The sequence below is a fragment of the Triplophysa rosa genome, linkage group LG9 (assembly GCF_024868665.1).
Source record: "Triplophysa rosa linkage group LG9, Trosa_1v2, whole genome shotgun sequence".
NCBI classification, from domain to species: Eukaryota; Metazoa; Chordata; class Actinopteri; order Cypriniformes; family Nemacheilidae; genus Triplophysa; species Triplophysa rosa.
The window spans coordinates 24,687,457-24,710,231 of record NC_079898.1 but is presented as its reverse complement, the minus strand read 5'-3'; the positions used below and the strand labels follow the sequence as shown (position 1 = coordinate 24,710,231).

Genomic DNA, 22,775 nt, shown 5'->3' with positions numbered 1-22,775 from the left:
CTTGAAGTAAACATTTAACATTTAAAAAAATATTATAATGGTAATAAAAACGACAAGCAAATCAGTGTAACAATTTGAATGTAATATGTTATAGCACAACATTTGAGGGTTTTCAATACATTTTTTAAAAAGTGGGTGAATCTCGTGAACCTTAAAGTAAAACATTTTACGTTTGAAAATATTATCATTATGGCAATAAAAACCATTAAATTTGAGTGTAATGTGAAAATAATACATTTAAATGTTTTTTACATGCATTGTTAAATGCAAAACTCCAGTTGCCACAAACCCCACTGAAATAATTTTGATTATGTAGGAGGGTTTCCAAAGGTTTTTCAATTTAGAGCTGGGCTTTAGGGTCTGAACTCTTGGTGGCGCTGTTGCACTGTGTTTTTCAGACTGGCAAACAGCAATGTATTACAAGCTTGTGTACAACATATTAAACTTTTACAAGTTACTACAAACCAGATTTACAAGCTTGACATTTTATACGTTTAGAAAAATGAATATAAATAAAATAGAATATGAAATGTATTAGCCTGCTGGCTGTTTTAAAAACCACACACTAGATGAGTTAATCTCTCAGCCGCTGCAATGAAAAATCACCTAATTCTGCTGCTTGGTGTGATGTGCCAACATGCTGTTTTAAGACTAAAGAATATTTCTTCTCATCTCAGTAACGACACCTCGCTCATTCTTGTCCATGTGCTTCTCTCGGGCGTTTGGTGGTTTTAATGAATAATTTGAGTCTAATAAACAGCTGTGTAATAAGACCACTATACATGATCTAGTCGTTGTATTGAGCATGATATGCTGTCTACAGAGGTTGGTTTGGCTTGGGCTCAAGTAAAGGTCTTTGTTTACGCTCCAATAGTCTTTTTTTCTCTGTTTTTAGCATCTATTCAGAGCTCGTGCCAAAACGTCTGTTGTTGTTCTGCTGCTGCGCTTTCTAACATGTTCACTCTTGACATGACCCAGTATCACTTCTTGGAATACTTGGTGATATTTCTGGAATAATGATAATTAAAGAGGGTGGGAAATAATACAATCAGTTAGATTTAAGCATACTATCAACTATTAGATGTAAGGTTCAATCAAAAACTAAGATTTGTAATCATTTACTAACCATTTTATTTGTGGAACAGCTATAAGGCAGAATGTTAGGAAGTGAAAGTTTCAGTTATCATTTTTCCATGAAATCACAACATTTTGCCAAGTTAGTCTTACGGGGTTGAATTTTAATTTAACTATCCCTATATATATATGTACAGTATATGTGTGTGTATATTCTTGAAAATATGAGCATAAACGATATTTCAAGTTGTGTATGGGTACCATTCACATGAAATGTGTAAAAAGGGATAGTTAACCTCAAAATGAAAATTCCACTAATGATACACAATCTTGACAATGAAGATTTACTGTCTTTTCTCCACCCTAATGCAGTCACATGTATAAAAAGAATGGGAAACATTTCATAATCTCACTGGCAGTAATGATGTTGTCTGTGTTGTGCAACCTATACCACAGATTCCGATGAAGCTTGTTTTTGTAGCACAGGCAGAGATGTTATCATTCTGAAGGATCTTTGTCTTTGTTATTGCTGTGGTGATAAGATCGCTCAGACGTTCACTGATGTTTGTAGGTGTATTTCTGTAACACCCATTTTTGATTTATAGATTTAAATAAATGGAGATTTTAAAATGATTTTCTGTAGTATTCAACATTATGCTGCTGAAAGCTTAACTGATTCCGGTTCAAACCGGACAAAAGAAGATATTTCGAAGAATGTTGTGAAACCGAACAGCGACGGTACCCATTCACTTACGTTGGTTTTGTGTCCATACAATAGCATCGTTCAACGTTCTTCAAAATATCTTCTTTTGTGTTCTGAAGAAGAAAGACAGTCATACAGGTTTAAAATGACAAGAGGGAGTGTGAATGGTGACTTTTGATGAATTTTCATTTGTGGGTGAACTATCCTTTTAAGACTTTCATTACTAACCCTGTAGAATCTCTGGGCCTACATCATATTCTGAAATGACGCAATTTAAGTTTATTCACATCAGTACTGTGATTATTGATCCAACAGCTGTTCCTGATCTCAGATCAGATATCCTCGCCTGGCCTGAGGGTTGGCCACCGCATTTACACATAACACCTGGTATATGGAGAGGTCTACACTAATATCAAAAGGGCACGCACACAGATGAGTGCAGGTCTCTTTTCTATTCACACACATTTTCCAGAACCCATCTTAATGCTCCAGCTGTTGGGAGACACCACATGCCCGCGTCTGGAGAGCCTGGCACAGCCACAGAGAAATCCTGAAGACTAAAAAAAGAAATCCAAAGTGAAAAAAAAACATGTGATAAAGAAAGACATTGTTTGCCACACACAAGATGTCTTTTCATTACAGCTTGAGAAAATTGGCACATGTAACCGCTCACAGGCAAATATCTATTTGATGTTTAATTTGATGTCTGATATTGCTCCGAATGCCAAGCGGTGGTTTGAGCTCATCACATGACGATAATCTTGCAGCGTCTATGTCTAGATTTTTTCCTAAACGTTCATTGTTAACACAAAACTTTAGGCACAATTAAAATACAGCAGGCTATGTCAATCCTCAAGATGCAGACATAATCGTTATATCTATCTATTTGACTATAAACAATTATTACACTGATCCTTTAAATCAAATTTGTTTGGTGCTATACTATTCCTATATTTTATTATTTAACTTAACATAAAATCTTTCCATCCAAAAACAAACATTTATTCACCCCACGTGGTACGAAATCTGTATATGAGTCTTCTGTGAAACACAAAAGATATTTCGAGAAATGTCTCTGTAGTTTTGTGATCATACAATGGAAATCAATGGGGTTCAATGTTGTTTGGTTATCAACGTTCTTCAAAATATCTTTTCATGTGTTCTGTAGAAGAAAGTCAAGAACATCAAAATACATTTCAAAGTTTTTTTTTGTCGGCCTTGATGTCTAAACCCAGAGAGCCAAATTATTACTGATACAATCTTTGGTTTTCTTTTTGTTCCTCAACAGAACGTTCTTCTGCAAGTAACCAGGTTTGAGATATTGTTTCAATTATTTGTAAGGCCACTGGGATTGGAAACAAGCATTAGTCGGATGCGATGTGTCTGTGGCAGATGTTTGTCACTCTTCGCTAACCAGTAAAAACACCCAGAGCAGTAGTTTATTCATGACTACAGCAGTTATGGATTGTGGCGTGTGTATTTGAGGAAAAACTGTTGAATGGCATTCCTTCTCAACTTGTGCTCTCAATGGAAGCATTCTTTCTCTTTTATTTGCAAAAAGGGCTTTTGGGTTTAGTCCGTATGAAGAATCGGCACACAAGAGCTCGACTCGAGCGGCTCCAATATCAAAGATATATATATATATAGTTTGATTTGCATGGTCTCTTTTGCTTAATGACCCACAGGTGCTCACAGGTAATGTACCCACTGTGGTACAGTTTCCCATTAGAGATTATTAAACGCATAGAGTGAGCTGTAAAAAATAGACCATAAAGTTACTTTTGTAAACTTTCCTGTAGCTCAGTGGTTAGAGCATGGCCTTAGCAACGCCAAGGTCATGGGTACGATCCCAGGGATTGCACATACTTAGAAACAAATGTGTAGTATAATGCAATTTAAGTCGTTTTGGATAAAAGAGTCTGCCAAATGTAAAAGTAAACTTCCTTTAAATGACCTGAATGTAAAATGATAAACCATTTACTCGTCTACACCACACTTGAAAGTTGTTTCATAAGAGATTTGTTCCCAAGCAGAGATAAATTACATCTAGAAGATCTAGAATGATCTCTGATCTACTTTGAAGTCGGCTCAGGTCACAATGTCTCTTGTCTCGACGCTTGAGGGCAACAAGACCTGGCGGCCGATGATGAAGATACGGAATAACACATTTTCCCAACACAATAATTCTGCCAGAAGATAAATGATCACGTTTAATTATCATGCTCATTTTTTTTCTTGCTTAATTACGGTCTCTTACCCACACACATAAGGAAATTTCAATGCATTTTTTCTGTTTTTTGGTGCAGAACACACCTAATTTGCTTAAACAAGCCCAAACCATTATCACTAAAACTACAGGAGCAACTTCATAGCTGTGCAATATAAAATCCACCATGTTTATAGTAAGAAAAAACATCCGTCATATAAAGTTAAATCACAAAGTACAATGAATTGTGGTATGAAATTGTTTTTACTGAACTACTAGTCAACTACTGTGGAAACAATGAATTTACACACAAAAGCAAAAACACTGACAGAAAATGTCCACTTTAGCAGGTAAAAGTATTCATATCAATAATAAAGCTTTCAATGATAGCATAAGAAAAAAAAAGAATTTAAATGTACACCTCTTCCATGAGTTTGTCCACCACAGAGAAGAGAGAGACTTTATAATTTCACACGAAGATAAAAACATTTGTGTATGACTTCTGTATGGTTGCTTGGCAGATGGAAAAGTGACATTCATAGCAACAGTTTCCATGGTTACACGGCTGTTCCTCTCTCCAGGTTCTGTTTGATCTCTGCTGTGTATTTACCGTAGAACCGCTCGGCCTTCTTGTTGAACTTGGCATTCCTCTCGTTGATATAATCGATGTCGGAATCATCGTTGTAGGCTCGGCGACGACTGTATTTTGAGCGCTTTTCAATCCTAAACACAACACACACACACACACACACACACACACACACACGCACACACACACACACACACACACACACACACACACACACACACACACACACACGCACGCACGCACGCACGCACGCACACACACACACGCACACACACACATGTAAGAACATGTTTCTGCACACCAAGACTTTACTCTTAAGAATCCTCTTATATATATTTTAAGCCTTTGACAACATCCAATGATTTGATATTTAGGTCTTTGTGCTGCAATGGCCTAAAAAGATCAAGCATTAATGTCAAAATACTGCAAGCAGAAAAACTGTAAAAATCAAGTTCACATGAATCTAGAAATTGTTTGTCACACTGTTTTCCACAAAAGTAGCAAAATGAAGATTGATCCAGAACTCTGCATTTCTAGGTCTCTAATATAAGGCAGATCTGTGACATTGCATGTTCAACTGTATGAAAGTATGAAAGACTGTCATAAAAACTAATGAAACAACCGTGTAATTTAATTGCTGTGAAAATCATGATATTCCCAATGTTAATTTGCAGCAAAATCAGAGAATACAGAGCAAATATCTATTGGCCTAGCTCCCTTTAAAGCCATTCATTTGCTACAGCAGATTTTTGATACTGTAACAATGTCAGTTTTTAAACTCCATCAAAGAGATTCTGAAACTCCTAAACATCCCTCCCTCCCACGCAAACACAGACGTTTCTTCAAACATCTTCAAAGTGTGTGTGTGCGTCATGATCTGGCAGCCGTGACCCTGTCTAATGTCTCTCAGAAGCTAAAAGCAACTCCTCCGCATCAGAAGAATGCCATCTCACACATAAACAAATCCTCTTCAACACGCAGGCACGCAACAGCGCAAACACATCTGGACCGAGAAACACACACGCACAAGGCCCAGATCTCAAACAAACAGACCGTGCGAAAGCATTTCATATTCTGATGGAGAACGACAGAGGTGTGAAAGAAAAGACAATGATAGACATGTTAATAAACACACAGTGTCAGAACCTGTTGGTCAGGTGCTTCTGATGTGTAAAAGGTCTGATGCTTAACTCAAGTGGTGGAGAGTTCAGAAATCTTACAGATGCCCTAAATGTAAACACACACACACTTACTGTTTCTCGACGTCCTCCACCATACGGTCGATGCTCACTTTAGAAGGGACGTGAGTGCCGTGAATCAGACTATTTGGTGTCGGATGGAAATCTTCACCACTGAAAGCAGATAGATAAGAGATGTATAAATCAAACCGGTTAAGATCAGACATGCTATCTTCGGACATATTAACATTAAAGGGCTAGTCCACGCAAAAATGACAATGGGTTGTCCTGAGTGCTGTAAGGGTTCGACTTTGATTACTGAAGTCCAACCTCACTGACTTTCATTATATGAAAAGCACATTTTGTGTTCCGCAGGAGGAGGAAAGTCATACGGGTTTGGAATTACATAACCACTTCTTACTTCAAAGAGACCTTTATTAAGCGTAGAAAAATGTGCATTCAGTTTAGATACTTGACTTTTTAAAATGTTAATAATTTCCATGCTTTTTCCAGGTATTGTAATTACCATGTTAAAATTCCCTGATATTTTTCCACTGCAGCAACAATCCTGCAACCATAATGAATTTAAACCTTCCAATTCAAAGAGTCAGTGAAGGATAATGAATATCTTACCACTCTTCTCTCTGTTTCTCATAGTTGTCCATATCAGGCTTGATCTGCTTTGTCAGTCTCTGGTACTGTCTCAACTGGGCCTCAGCGTACCCTACACACACACACACACACAGATGAATAAACACACATCAAGCAGTGGGGGTCCGGCAAGGGAAAAGAGCTCTTCAAGGGAGAAGCAGAAGAAAATGATAATAATGACCAGAACCGAAGCTAAACAGGCGTGAAACACAAGCCCTGCATGTTTTCAGTTTCACATCTTTAATGTCACACATGGCCGCCACATTCCCTCTTACTCTCAGAAAGCAGACGATCAATCAGGCTGCTCATTAACATTAACAATGAGTCTTTCATATTTGAAAATAGAGGTGGACGGTAGATCAAAAATCTGAAGGTACGTACAGTTTTCAAATAGAATAAAAAAAGTTTCAATAACCATGTGTTAATATCTTTATTTGGATAATCCAGAAATGTAAGAACAATTATTTTATTAATTAAAAAAGAATGATTATTTTATCATTGTATCATATCATTAATTAATCCTTTTATTATGGATTGTCACAAAGGAAAAGGTACAAATATATTAAAAGAAATAATCTGACATTGAAACCGATTCATGATTTAACACGAACATTAAACACTTAAGTTAAAAACAAATGAACAGCACATAATTATCATCACTGTCACTTTCAGCCAAACAAAATCAGCCAAGCAGTTCCTACCCGAGAATCCTGGATCAGGGTTCCTCTTCTTTTTCTTCCTTGCCCATCTCTCAGCATCTTCAGCACTAATCTCCAGGAGCTTCACACGGTCATAGTCCTCCCCACGCTCTGCACATTCCTGACACACACACACACACACTGCCTTTACACACTTCTAATAGCCTGCTCTCTTAAACTGACGTTTAAAAACCAAGGCTGTGTAAATTCTATAAACGGAATGTATAGAAAAAAAAGTATTGAAGTATTGAGTGAGTATTTTCTGAGCTAAGAGTCAAATCAAACATAGCTCAGGTGCTGTACCTTCTTCTTCTGGTCCACCGTGAGCTCATACTCCAGACGAGCTTTCTTGGCCTCCCAGTTAGATGGCAGCTTCAGTCTCTTGTCCTCCTCCACCACCTCCTGATGGTTCAGCTTACGAGCCTCATTCTACAAACACATATCATATTGATTATAGTTGGGCTATTTGACTGCACTTTTATATACTGTACTTTTTATTTGCCCTAAGGTTTCATGAAGAGTCTATCATTCTCGCTTTCTAAACGTATGTCATCATCACATAATTTTTTATTCCATTTCACACAAGCATGAAAGTGAGTACAATGTATGTTTTAAGTTTATGAACATTTGAGAGAAACTGACAGTTAGTGATCAAACTCGAGATAAAAATCACTAATTCAAATGATTTAATAATTCCACTCTTTAATCATGAATGTCACTCTCTAAACTGCACTTAGTATTTCTAACCCGATGGGACACACTTAGCAAGTGCAAACATATAACGTTAATTAATGTGGTGTTTCTAATTATGTGATAAAAAGCAGTTTTACAAAATAAATAACTCTGGATTTTCACCAATAAACTGTGTAACACTACATTTTACTACGAAATGATATGTAATATCTAATTATATAGTCAAGTCAGATTTATTTTTATAGTGCTTTATTTGTATTGTATCAAAGCAGCTGTACCCAAAAAAGCACAACCAAAAGAAAAACACATGTTAGCCAAACATAGAATAAATAGATATAACCTTAAAATGTAGTTGTATATCTTACACTGGAAAGCTTTCCGCAACATCTCGCGAGACCTGAGCAAAACCAGCTCGGAAGCGGTATTCAAGATAGTGTGGGTTTAGTGTGCGCTAATAAGGGCACTGCACTTTGGCGTTTTTAAGACATAGGACATACTTGCGATCTTACTTCCTGTCGCGTGCACGCGCTCTCAGTGGTCAAGACCCCAAGTGGAGGTATTTGGACGCAGCCTTAATGCAAATTTGATTGTTTTACCCTTTTAAAATGAAGCTCTCTGAACTTTCTGAGCCTCTCCTCTCTCTTCTGTCCCGTTGGAGCCTCAGTAACCTCCTCTTCACCGCTGGCAGCAACAACCTGCACAAACAAATCACAACATCTCATTTAAAAGGTCACAGACAAAATATAACAAAACATAAGATGCTCAAATGCTCAGTTGACCCTGATCTGAACAATGGGTCATACATTATTTAAATGAGTGACACAACACTTTTTGTGATGAGGTATTGTGTGATGAGGTAACGTAATAGTTACAGAAGCTGTTCATAAGCATTAACTTAGCACCGTTAGCCGTGAGAATAAGAATAACGTTTATAAAGCATTCACGCTTACTGTTGCTCTAAATTTGTCATTTCACAAATAATAATGATTGAATCAATAAATGAAATTGCAAGTTTAGTTCATAGTTAAAGTATATTTCATCTCGCGTGTTTGTTTACCTCTGTCCCAGACGCCATGTTCTCTTTCTGAAATAGGAAGTGCGTCACGGATTTCAGACCGGAGGAAATTAAATGACCTAATAAGGAGTTCCTATCTCTTTGGTTCCTTGTCATGATAGCAAACGTTGAACGGTTATCATTTATTAACACAAATAAATAAATTAAGAAGACAATAAAAGTAAGAGATACACAAAAGGACAAACCAGGATGATATTATTGTTTATTTTATGAAAATAAATACCATATAGTGACAAAAACACAAAAATCAATATACAATTTTAATTTAAAAGAAACAATATACACGAAGAACAATGAAAATTAGAAAAATAATGATTAATTTCCCAGTATAATATGTGGTGCCAGCTGCTGCTATGTGCTGTACAGCAAATTGTCTAGAAGTCCTGTCACGTGCTAAACTTCCTCAATCTTTTGGTCATTTTTACCAAACACCAAACAAAGAATATTGACTGATAGTAGTGCAATGAAATTAGCCCCAAAAGTTAATTTCAGACGAATGTATCAGAGATTTAAAAACAAGGTCTTGAAAACATTCTGGGAAAATATTACTTCAATGTACTACTTTAAAATCCGCGTATCGATCTGAACATGCAGCAATATGAACGTGAGGAAAACTTTTTCGAGTTGATGGCTAACAGAGTGAATGAAGTTCACTGAAAAACAATAAATCTCAGTTCATCTGTGATGTGCCACTAACAGGAAGTCTGTCCACAGCTCATACAGTCTGAGTCTGTATAATTAAGTTCTATTTAGGAGGATGTAATGAACTTGAGTTTACAGTTTAAGATTAAAGAAAACTCCAGATCAGAAGCCACACGAATGAACTGATGTGCTTCTGCAAACCAGATGGAATGAAAAGCCAAAGCACCTGGCTTCAGCTTTATCAGACATGACATCAGTGAGCTACAGAGATTTTTATGCTATAGTTAGCAGTGGCGCAAAAATGGGGTATGCAGTATAAGCGGTGCATAGGGGCGCCCCACAAGGGGGGGGCGCCATTGTGCCAATATATATACTTTTTTTTTAAAAATAAAACGTTATAAATAATAAAAAAATATAACGAAAAAGTCATTATCTAAAACGTTTTAGTTTCACTTTTGTCTAGCATTTTAAACGAGTTCAATAAATATATATTTTATTTAATCAAGTTATTATGTCAACCAATCACTCCTTGACAGTCAAATGACCAAATGGATCGAGCAAAGAAACTTCCCAAAGCGCAGAACAGAACATGAAAAACAAGTTGACAAGTAAAACCAATGTCCAAGTGGATAAATATCGATTATCATTTCATCACTGTAGATCTTTAAGTTATTTAACGTTGCCTGATAGGTAGTTCATATCATAATACAATATCAGTTCACCTCTAGGCCTACATATTTGTACCTTTTGTACCTTTATAATTACTTTCGGGAGAGTCTGAGACGGCTGTTAAGTCTCCCACTATCACGCATATGAGCTAGTTATCGGGTTCTTCATTAAACGTCGGACGTGTTTTCCCCATATGACGACGCGAGCTGCAAACAGCGCGCAACACAGAGCACCGGAGAGATTGCGTGAGAACAGTGAAACAACGTAATGATTGATGACAGAGACGAGAGCGCAAAAGAACGTTTGTTAATAAAAAATAATTTCTGCGTTCAATGTAAGTGTGTTTGTGTTTGTTTTACTTTAATGATATGTTTTCATAAAACGTGAACCACAAACTAAAAATGTTTTAAAGCAAGGGGAATTTTTTGTTATTTATTTGCGTTATAAGGTCTTTTATCTATCTTATTTAGTTTTTCAATAATATTTTAATTATAAATGCACCGTAAAGGTATGTTTAACATAGGCTATTTTATTGTTGTGTTTTTATTAAATATGAATGAACCCCAAACTAAGCATTCGTTTTAAAGTAGGCCTAAGAAAAACAAAGACCTTTTGTTTATTTGTGTTATACAACGTAAGTATATCATGTGATACGACTTATTCGTCTTATTCTGATAATAATAAATAATGTTAATAATACTTTTTATTGAAGGAAAGGGAATAATCTAAATGTATAACTTTGAAGATCAAAATGTCCTCACCAGCACATCTCTAATGGGCTACAACTCGATTGTTACTTATATTTGGGATATTTAAAGACGTATTATTGTTTAAAACTGGACAAGCTTTTTTGTTAAAGGTTTTAAATGTCAAAATTCAAGACTACATAAGTGAAACTCACTTTTCAAAGAATACAATAAATAGCCTTATTTGGGGTTTTATATAGTTATTATAAGCAAACGATCAAATAAAAAATTGTTTAGCCTGTAATCCGATTAATAAAAAAACAATCGTCCGATTATTCGATGATCAAAATAATCGTTAGTAGCCCTAATTTATTGTGTATGTCTGAACATAAACTTTATGTACTTTTACTACTTTTTGCTCCTTTGTTTCATTAGTTTTCAGATTGTTATTTATCTTTTCAGAATTGTGTATCTGTTACACTGTGAAGCAGTTGGAAAAGTGTTTATGTAAAAGGAAAGCTTTATGCTTCTGTTATAGATGCAAATCTGATCGTCACCTTCACATGATGTAAAATATAACTAGAGTTACTTGTTGTGTGTTTTCTATATTGGGGTGCCCTGAGTTAGTATATTTGCAACTTCTGTAAATGAATTGAATTCCATACATATACAGCAGTCATGAAAGTGTTTGTGAACTGCTTACGTGAAAGTCAAAAAGGGCATTTAAGGCAAAAGAGGCTGTGCTATACTGTAGCTAAATGTCATGGCTAAATGGGAAAAATAATGATCCGTGATGTACTTTGAGTTACAGCTGTGCATTACCTTGAAGGAACCATGGCTATTGACCAATCAGCACCCAGCAAAGGAAATATGCATTATATAAGCATGAATATGTTTACACAATCTCTGTTGACTTTGATAATTTTACCAGACTGCCAAAAGTTACGAGGTCACGTGACAATGCTGTGCGGTTCAATAGCGGTTTAGTGAATACAGTCGCAGTATTCAGGATTCATGGATTGATCTTCCTTGATTAATTTGACACACACAGCGCTCAGACTAACGCTGGCGACATGTTCAGCTGCCTGACATCTGGGCTGTTACTCGGAGAAAACACAGCCAATAAAATCATTCCATTTCCCTAATTACTGTTTCTTTAATTCTGCTGCCCACGAGCAGGAACTGAAACGGGCCAATCCTAACAAAAGGCTCGCTGCGGCAGCATCTGTCAGTCACTCACTGAGGGTCTTAACATGTTATTATTGTCAGCTGCCCTGCTTATTAAGCGTGAACAACAAAACTAGTTTTATGATGACATTTGTGAATATTTAGGAAAATAAATAGTAACTGTTAGTGGTTGTTCAGTTCGAGCTCAACAGCCACCACGTCAGCAGCAGCTCTGATTCTGGAGCTACTTATCCCATCTTATTCCAAAGCCATGAACCGAATCAACCAGCGCTGTGATCAATGTCACCACATCACAAGCTCTGATTCAAAACAAAATTTTACATATATATATAAATATATATATATTTTTAAATAGGATACTTTTTCCCATTTCCCGAAGAATTGTGAATAATGTCACAGCAACTAAAACCATGTTACACTATAAAATATTCCCTTACAGTTATTGATTAGACAGTTAATATAAATGCAAAGTGTTCATAAATATAAAAACATCTAAATATGCAAAAATATAAAAAGTAATTTCATTTAAGGAGGAAGGGAAAGAAAATAAACTACAGAGGGAACCAGGCTACATTTAGTTTATCTTACTAATATTTGATTTTCACCATGGTTACCAACCACATAAATAACAAAATCTTCACAGTATCAATTGATTTAAAAAAAAGTTATTAATAATTGTATTTAAATTTGCCTACATTTTGTTTTCTCTTTTTTGGCAAATGAATGAAAAGTTTCTTAATATCATTATTATTATTGTCAATAATAATAATATTGTAGCCTATAGAGTGCGACACCCCTTACATTTAATAGACACTTTTATGTGTGTTTCTCACGTCAGCTGCTGACTGAAGGCTGTGATAATCATTAGCATTCATATGCAACTTATCAGTTCAGACGTAAGGGCTGATTTTATGCCTCGGAAGTAAACCGTCCTCTGTCGTATCCCAGGGGCATTCTGAACAGGTCTTTGGATATTTTCATAACTATGTCTATAAATCTGTAACTCCAAAAACACTTTAATGTTTGAACACAGGCCGTAACATGGATGTGCCGTCCAAGTTAATATGCAAAGGCCAGTGTGTCCATATAATTTTAAAAGAAAGCCACAGAGAGCGCCTGCTTTCTGATAGCATCAGAACTCTTAGTCCTGAAAGAACCACCGACAATAAAAATCCTGATTAAGAGCCATTACAGTCTTTCCACATGCACAGTGCATTGTGGGGAACAACAACTTTCTGCTTCTGTCTCTCAGGGGAATGACAAATCTATAGCTTTCCTGATGTGCTTTGAATTTTACACTGCAAACAATCACACTCTTAAAGGGACAGTACACACAAATTTGACAATTATGGTTACTCACCCATACGTTCATTCTTCAGAAGAACACCAAAGAAAGATTTCTGAAAAAATGATGTACTAATGAAACTATCAAGCTCTTTAAAGACTTAATAGCACAATTAAATAATCTTAAATAAATATCATAAAATCTAGATGACATGTATGCTAAATATAGAGGCTTCTGAAGTCAAATCAACAATATTGTGTAGAGTAGAACAAATTCTGAGTCGACGATATTAAATAACATGAATATTACGGCTAGTAACAGCAATTTATGTTAATATTATGCTTACATATTTTACATACCCGAAAGAGCCCAGCTCACAGGACTATGATCTATTCAGTTTTCTGAACGGAACTAAAGAATAAGAGAAGAACAAAATGATGAAACAAAACTTTAGTTATAAAAGAACTAGGCTACTTTACCTGGTGCTGTTTTAACATTCTTAAAAAACAAACAAAATTGACTGATTTCCAATGACAGGCGCTTGTCAATAGGGGGCGCCATGTGCCATTAATAACAAGACTGTCATCATGTGTCATGGAGTCATAGTTTTTGAGATGTGATGTCTGATCATACTTGTGAATGTATTTCTATCAGTTAAAGGCATCACTGTGGGCTTTGGTTTCTGCTTGTGATGCTTTGTTCATCACATGGAAAATGTTCACATTCTAAGATTCCTTAACAAACAAGCATGAGCACAAAATGAGCACAGCACAAGCAAAACACTGAAAGGAGAACAGAACTTTTGTGAGATTCATGAGAAAAAATCCTTTCAAAAGGATGATTTTAGAGAAAAAATGGATTGAAAATCATTATAATTTAAAAGAATATAATAGCTTTCAATTTTTTATTTGATCTCTTTAACTACTCTTTTCTCAATTTAAGGAGTGTTTAAGGGTTAAAGTATTTCTCTCTTTTGGTCTTTCCCCTAATTTTCCCCATGCACAAACTCATGCCAACACGTGCACTCGCACCCGCTCTTACCAATCCAGACAAACACACCGTTCTTTTCAAAATAGTCCAAAGACACACTTTTCAGAATCTTGAACATGTGCTCCTCAATTTCCAAGATCTTCTCTCTCCTCCAGACTGATCTTAACTTTGATGCTTGTCTTGCGACGCTACACAAATAAGTCATTGTGTCAACCGCCTCTGGACGCACAGCTGTGTGGAAACAAACCTCTCTATCGATCCATCCTTCAGATCACAGAATCACAGATTACATCAAACAGAGAGCGAGATTGTTCCCTCATCACATCATCACCGATAACAAACATTGGATGAAGTGTTCTCATGCCGTCAGTGATGCCACGACCAAACCGGATCATTAAATTAAATCAAACTAAAAATAATATGGGTTACTAGTTGTATATCATAAATGGAAATTTAATAAAACAATAAGTTATGGATAAATACTTCATTTTTTCAAATAAACAGTTTACATAACATTCATGACATTGAGGTCAAGGTCACACGAAAGATGTTTCAATCACCATCACACGAGATGTAATGAATCGTGTTCTTGTTTGTTTTAACGCTCACTGTTAATTGTTCTCTTCCTCCCCTCGAATTGATCACAGAATATTCTTCCACGCTGCTCTGGGAACGATTAGATCATCTCTGCAAACGCTCGCGCTCTTTCATCTGTGTGGAAACAGCTTGAATCCGGCATGATGAAAAAAATCAAGCTTCCGAAAGACTTGCCATTTGTGAATCAGAGCTCACTGGAGTTAGATCACAGTATTTAACCACAGCGAGTAAGCAGCCGTAACTGAGAGCGACAGACGTTTGTAAAAGGCTGCGTACAAGCCCAGGGGTTTCTGGGATACATTAAGAAGCGCTTTGGTTCGATGAAGGACCCTGACCCGCCCACCGTGTTCAGCAGGCCCGCGCGTGTAAGGCGTTCGGGTGCCCCCCGCGTCTCGCTGTGTCGTGCCAAACTGTGGCTTATGATCTCACTTCCTCGGTCACAGCGGTTTCGGAACGGCCACCGGTTGCTGTGACGATTTGCGGCCCAATAGGAAGCCAGCGACTTTGAAGGCCTGTGTCTGAGTATGAAGCCTGACGCCTTCCTGCGGTCTGAACCTTCTCCCTTCTTTAACTGGATTTTTCCTCTTCGTACTTACATTAATTACATGACCTAACGTTTATACATTTAGCAGATGCTTATCCAAAGAGACTTACAAATGAGAGAACATTTAACATACCCAATGGAAAATGTTATTGCTCAGATGTTGCTCTTTCATAGCTCAGGAGATTTGATGGCGTTCTCTCCATGTCGTGTTCTCTCAAGTATCGCTGTAGTCTCAGACGTTTCTCCTAAAATTAAAACAAATGAAGAAATGTTCAAATACTTGAAGAGTATGGAGGTGTAAAGTGAATGTAGATCGTAGAGGTAAAATAATATGGATTTGGGTAAATGTGATGAGAAATGTTTGAGTTCATAATGAGATCTTTTGAGGTCAGACCTGACAAATCTGAGCTCAGTTTGAGACATTGTTGATCTCTGATCTCTTCTGAAACTCTTGTGACGGAGACATTTGCCAGATTTCTAATTCCTTTTCTCAGAAGAAATGTCTGAGACGCATATCTTTGCTCTCCAATTATTCTTATTGTTGTCTGAGATAAATAATTAAGACATTAAAGTGATCTCATCTGTGAATATTCTGGACTATAGGATCGTTCTTAAGTAGAAAAAAAATGTAAGATAGAGAAAGACATACATTTTTGAAACAAAGTTAAACTGTGTAAAGTTAGGGTCAAGTGAATGCAGAACAGTTGTGTTGTCAGGTGGTTTCTGTGATTTTTGACTTATGACCCACCAGTTCAGAACCCACTGGGTGAGATTAAGCGACGGGGATCAACAGAGAAAAAAATAATGTCAATACATTTTTAATCCTATGTGTGTGTGTGTAGTGTGATTGTGTGTGGTGGCTGATGATTGACAGGAGAGGAAGTTTGGGGAGGGTTGGCAGTCACACACTGGAAAAGCGTGAGCGGCAGCAGGAGAGTTTTGTCTGGCTCTGACACACCTGCTAACTGAACCAACTCTCACATCTGAAGCCAAAACTTGTGTGTGTAGCATGTGTGTGTATGAGATCCAGCTTTGACAGAGCCTTTGATTTAAAGGCATTGAAATGAATGTTCAATCTCATCCGATTCATTTCCGCAGTTCTTATTGATCAGAAGCGATCACCTCCTCTCATCAGTATCTCAGCATCATCTCATATGTTTACGTTCTCACGGTTACATGTTGAGTGTGCACATGTATTCTGGTTACGCTACGTTGTCCGTTTAATCTCAGTTGATAATCTGATAAAATAAGGTCCAAAGAAAACATGACAACCACCCGATAAAACATCAGCATTTACTCTGAAAATACATTATAATCATACATTTCAGCATTTAGCAGATGCTTCATCCAAAATGACTTTGCATTATACATTTTGTTTCAGGAGAATCAAACCCATGACATTTGCACTAACAAAATGCTTTACTTGAGCTAATTGTGTATTAAATTTCAACGTGACATAATTAAAGGTACAGTTCACTTAAAAATAAAAATTCAGTCATCATTTTATTCATTCATGTTGTTCAAAATCTGTATATGACTCTTTCTTCTGCATAACACATCGGAAGATATTTTGAGAAATGTCTCTGTGGTTTTGTGTTCAAACAGTCAATGAGGTGCAGTGTTGTTTGGTTATCAACATTCTTCAAAATATCTTCTTTTGTGTTCTGCAGAAGAAAGAAAGTCACTCAGGTTTGAAATGACTTGATGGTGAATAAATGATGATTAGAACCACTTTGAATAATGAAAATCTTCATTTTGAATTAAACAACATTGTGAAGCAAGCATTGGTGACGTTGATGACATGCACCCTTATAATGGTGAGCTGAAAAATCCACACCAGACGGACGGAGAATCTCTCAGACCACTGCAGCGGCCGCAGAGATCAAAACACCAATGAAGTGCAGACCGATACATTAATATAAATATTACATACTGTATACATTACATTTATTGACAACTAAGAAAATACTTTACATTTGATGATTACAGCCATACAGTGCTGTGTTATATTTGAACCTTATTCACCAAACTATTGAAATGTATCAATAGTGATATTTAATACATAAAAAGACGCCATCGCCTGCAATTTCAAAATCAGGCGCCTGAAACCAATCACTCATAAAGGAGAGATATGGGTTCAATCACCACCGATCCATCTCAACCCCCTGTAATTCACACCATGATTTGATATATTTAAAGGTTTCTTAGCTTTGAGTTTGGTGGTATAGCTGTAGGTCTGTGTGTGGGAAGTTGTTGTATATTTGCGGTGCATTGGCGCAGTATAATCAGGGCCATATCTCGCCGTCTTGGCTCTTCCCTCGTGTTTTCACAGTTGAGTGGCATTGCTTTACTGCACCATGACAACTAGCCCCTGCCAGTCACTGTGGTTTCAATAAAAACCAATCATTTCAGTCTTTATATCTTATTACAGTCAGTCACTTTAATGTCAGCTCTCTGTAGAGATGCCAATGTTACCCATGAATGAGTCCAGGAACGGAAAAGAAAATGAGAAAGTACATTTAGTGTAGAAAAGAAAAATCTGCAATAACACAAGCAGCGAGAGAGAAAACGTGCATGTGATTCAGTGGGTTAGATTTAAAGGTGCTGTGTTTGGCAATATTTACCATGATTTAGTCCTACAGTTTAAAGGACTTAAAGGAACAGTTCACAAAATAAATAAACAAAGTTCTGGTGATTTACTTTGCAACCCCCTGACACTGACTGACTTCTGCGGAACAAAAGTACAAGTCTTTTCTTCATGAATATAATGGCTGTGAATGGGTACTGGCTCCTCGAAACTTGAAAAACTTTCATGTTTAATGTAAATCTTTAAAAAAAAAAACGTTGACTAGAGAGAAAACAAAATAAATGAAATTCAGAGGGAGGCTCACTTGGCTGCAAAAATACTGCGAGAAAATTCCAAGACTAAGCAAGATTGTGACACAGAGCAGCGTAAATCACTGCAAATGAAAACCATTCAACACAGGTGGAAATCATAGCTGAGCTAAACAGGAATTTCCATGAAAAAGAAAACAAAATTAATGCAAAACAGTACCATCGAAGCCTGGCCATATCAATTCAAACAGAAATTTATTACAGTCTTTATTGAATAATCCCAAAATTTCACAGGGTCCTGTGAAATTTAAATATACAGTATGTGGTGACATTGTCAAAATGATTCAGATGTGGGACTCTAAATACATATATAATCTATTATTATAACTCTGTATATTTATCTCTATACTTCCATCTTGAGATCACAGCAGTCCCCTATGAGAGAAAAATGATTCTTCTCAACTATATTTCATATGTAAGTATATCGAAGTATAAAAGGAGACATTAAAGGGGTCATATGGCGCGAATACGTGTTTTTCTGTGTCTTTGGTGTGTTATAAGTTGCCCATGCATGTATTAGACATGTAAAATTGCAAAAATGAAAGTGTGGGAACAAAAGATGCATTCTATCTAAAAGCAAATGCTCACCCAGACCTGCCTGAAACGTCAGTTGGTGGTCTGATTTGACTAAGACCGCCCAAATGTATACGCAAGTAAGGTGGGCGTACCTGTCAGCACAATTGAAGAGGAACCTGAAGTTCCAAATATGGTAAGAGGCGTTACATTTCCCTCACATGCTTGCAGTATTCCACCAATCACTACGCACTGGTTAACTGGCCAATCATAGCACACCTCGCTTTTCAGAGCCATGAGCTTTGTAAAAAGTCCGAGCGTTTCAGAGAGGCGGGGCAAAGAGGAGATACAAACATGCACGGTATGTGGAAAATACAGCGTTTTGAACCTTAAATCGTGTATACACATTGCATTACATCCAAAACAAACCATAATATTCATTTTAGCCATGTCATATGACCCCTTTAAATGTCAGTTTTACACAACGCTTGAGAATGGCTTGTTTTTGTTTGACCATTTTGCAGATAAACCTCCACGTGCCCATTCACTGGTAAATGCATTAAAAAGTAAGCAACAGTAAGAAAAAACAAATGCAGAATGATTTTTCTTTTTAGAAGGAAAGCTATAAAACTCTGACATGACATGAGAGGGAGAAAACAATTACGTATTTTTCATTTTTGGGTGAACTGTTTCTTTAAGTCACCCGAGCCCTGACAGAGGCACATCTGAGCATTGAAACGTTCCTGTGGAAGTGAATTTTGTTTGCAGATGTACCTGACGCAGCACTCCCCATGAGTTTCTGCGACTGTGGTCAACTGCATTACTGAAGGAGCTGGAAGTGGGTTTGTGGCTTTGCTTCTGTTTACTGCCATCAGAGCTTCTGTGATTGTTTGTGCTTATGGAAGGGTGGAGTGTACGGTAAATGCCTTCTGTCGGGTGGCCACAGAAACCCTGGAGATGCGCGAGTGAAGATGAGGTGCATTTCATTCTGTTTGAGAGAGAGAGAGTGCGTTTGAGAGAGTGTTTACGTGCGTAATGTGGCATCACTCAGTCTAGCTTTCAAGGTGTCTTAATTTTTACGTTTGAAGCATTTTTGTTTGAAGTCCACTTATAATTTGAATAGGATATTTGCACCAACAACAGTATACACTGTTAAAAAAAGGTGCTTCAAAAGTTTCTTCGATGCCATAGAAGAACATTTTGGTTCCATAAAGGAAACTTTTAAAATTTTTGTTTCACAAAAGGTTTTTGTGGCAAAAAACAGGTTCTTTAGATTATAAACAAGTAAGAAAGAGATGGTTCTTCAAAGAAACTTTTGGCTGAATGGTCAATTTGTTGAATCAAAAATGGTTCTTCTACACTCTTAAAAACAAAGGTGCTTAAAATATTCTTCACAGCGATGCCATAGAAGAACCATTTTTGGTTCCACAAAGAACCATTCAGCTAAAGGTTCTTTGAAGAACCATCTCTTCCTTACTTTTTTATTATCTGAAGAACCTTTTTTCACCAGTGCTCTTCGGCATTGCTTTGGCTTCGAAGAACCTTTTGAAGCACCTGAAGTGTATGGCATCGCTGTGAAGAACCTTTTAAGCACCTTGATTTTTAATTCTCTATTTTTTCCATTATGAAAAATCATGTTTTAACTTAGCACACACCATTTGATATAAAATAAAATATAATAGAAAATGTATTTATTGCTCAACAGGTATACACCCCAACCTGTCTTACTGTAAAGTGCTCATGTATACAGTACACATTGTTACATTCACACAAGAAATATGTGCGTCCTAATCTCTGGTCGTCTGTCATTTATCTTTTCTGTAATGCTTCATGATTATTTTCATATTTGCGCAGAATTTCAATCCCTCAGTGCGGACACATAATCATTGGCCGGGAGGAGAGGGAGAACCTGGGTAATGTGTTTAACAGCAATGATCCTGTTTAACTGCAGCCCCTGTTTGAACATGAGAAACTGCCTGATGGTCAGAATCAATTTCCTTACGGCCAAATTACTCCCACATCGGCTTAGAGTTTCACCTAAATGGCCAAACCTTAAAACACTAATACTATTGCTATTAAATTAGAGTCTCGATCATATAGTTCAAGTTATGCTTAATGCTGTTTGCTTTATTTATTGATGCACTGAGGGAGGCAGAGAGTGTTTTGTATTCAAAGAATAGACGTGTATGTGTATGAGGGTCCTTATCTGATAAATAGATAAGTGTAAATGTGTTGCCGTGTTTATATCTCTATATGCGTGCCTTCGTATAATGGAAATCCTATTTCATGGAATCGCTGCAAAATAGTGCTGGGAAGTACAGATAAGAATTACATCTCGATCATTTTCAGCCCCTTGACAATATTTATTTGTAGGGAGCAAATCACACACACGGTATTGTAGAAGAAGACACATATCTGAAACTATACATCAAATTTGCTCATTATAATCTGTAAAAGATCCCCTGAAAATCCCTTACAAAAAATATGCATAATTCATGTTAACTTCATGAATATACTTACATTGTTAAGTATACTTTATGTAGTAAGTATTTTTCAGTACTATGTTTAGTTAAATACTACTTCAAACTAAATTTGCCCATTTTTTAGATTATAAGAGTATACTTTTAAGTACACCTTAGTTGTAACAGTAGTAAACTTTAAGTACAACTATGTTTTTAAGGTTACTAATTTAATACTAAAAGCACATTTTTTAGATTAGGAAAGTACGCTATAAAGTATGCTCTCAGACAGTTACTCCGTTAGTAGTTGTTGTAGTCCAAGTATACTTCTAAGTGTTCTTTAAGTGAATTTAGCATCATACTTAAAGTTTAATATTTATACATTATTTTTGTACTTTAAAAATACTGCCGTACTTTAAGTAGATTTGCAGTTTATCTTGATAAAAAGACAGAGGACCATCCTAGGTCAAATATACTTTTCTGTCGGTATAAGACAGGTATACTGAAGAGGAGTACATAAAAAATAGTTTTAAAGACTAAATGCTAATAGTACACATGAAAAAAATATATATTTGTAAAGGGTGCTCTTAAACTTCTAATATAAAATTCAAGATTGTGAATAACAGATAGATGCAAGCTAAAATATTTGTGCAATATCAATAGAGTGCTGTAAGTGTAATTCACCAGCTGCCAAATACCCCATGTGATTCTGGCCTGGTAATGAGACGAGCCGTTTAAACTGGTGGTTAACATCAGGGGCTGGTGTTTCAGGGACCAGCTGCACTACACCAGTCTGGTGAGGGGTGATTCTGAGCTAGGAGTGGGTATAGATCTGTGGCAAATGTGGGCACTTGGTAGACCACCTGACCAGGCCACACATCAACAACACACAGGCCTGCCATACCACTCTAACCAAGAGAGAGAAAGATGACATCACATGAAAATAACACATGGGACCTTGTTGTCACATGTAAAACAGTGGGAGCACCAAAACCATCACAAGACACGTGATATTTATGTAATTTTGCCTGCTTGTGCTTTAGATTTTTACAATTTGATATCAAACAATGACCCGAGTCCCCAAAATCAAACTGAGAAATTCATAAATATAGAATCATGAAATCCATGGCCCAAAAAATTAATTTATTGAAAGTTTGGTTTCTAAATGTCATCTTCTATTATTTTGCAATAAAAAAAATGTTCTTGGTAGCCAATAATATTCCACACAAAACATGGCAATTCAAAACGATGTATGGAAAATCTTATGAATTTATACAATTTGTACATTTTTGTATTGATTGCTTTCATGCCTCTTATGGTTAGGTTTAGGGGCGGGGCTTCATAATTGCTTTTACCTCATAATCATACGTTTTTGTATGATTCACTTTGTAGCACTTTATTTGAATTAGCTACCAAATCAGATTGGTTAGCAGCACAAGC

At 36.5% G+C, this 22,775-nt stretch overlaps 1 protein-coding gene across 1 annotated transcript; it reads right to left on the bottom strand.

The window, feature by feature from the left end:
* Window positions 1–3,966: 3,966 nt before the first annotated feature.
* Window positions 3,967–8,900, bottom strand: syf2 (SYF2 pre-mRNA-splicing factor). Its single transcript, XM_057342072.1, has 7 exons — window positions 8,850–8,900; window positions 8,389–8,487; window positions 7,403–7,528; window positions 7,103–7,220; window positions 6,384–6,474; window positions 5,826–5,924; window positions 3,967–4,706 (listed from the first exon to the last, which is right to left on the bottom strand). The coding sequence occupies exons 1-7, from the start codon at window positions 8,865–8,867 to the stop codon at window positions 4,541–4,543; spliced, it is 717 nt and encodes a 238-aa protein (XP_057198055.1). The 5' UTR covers window positions 8,868–8,900; the 3' UTR covers window positions 3,967–4,540.
* Window positions 8,901–22,775: the final 13,875 nt, after the last annotated feature.

Bases quoted from the DNA above. Each gene is read 5' to 3' on its own strand.
- syf2 (XM_057342072.1), bottom strand. The intron at 7,221-7,402 runs GTACAGCACCTG...TGTGTGTGTCAG, and splicing joins CGGTGGACCAGAAGAAGAAG to GAATGTGCAGAGCGTGGGGA. The intron at 5,925-6,383 runs GTAAGATATTCA...ATCTGCTTTCAG, and splicing joins GAGAAACAGAGAGAAGAGTG to TGGTGAAGATTTCCATCCGA.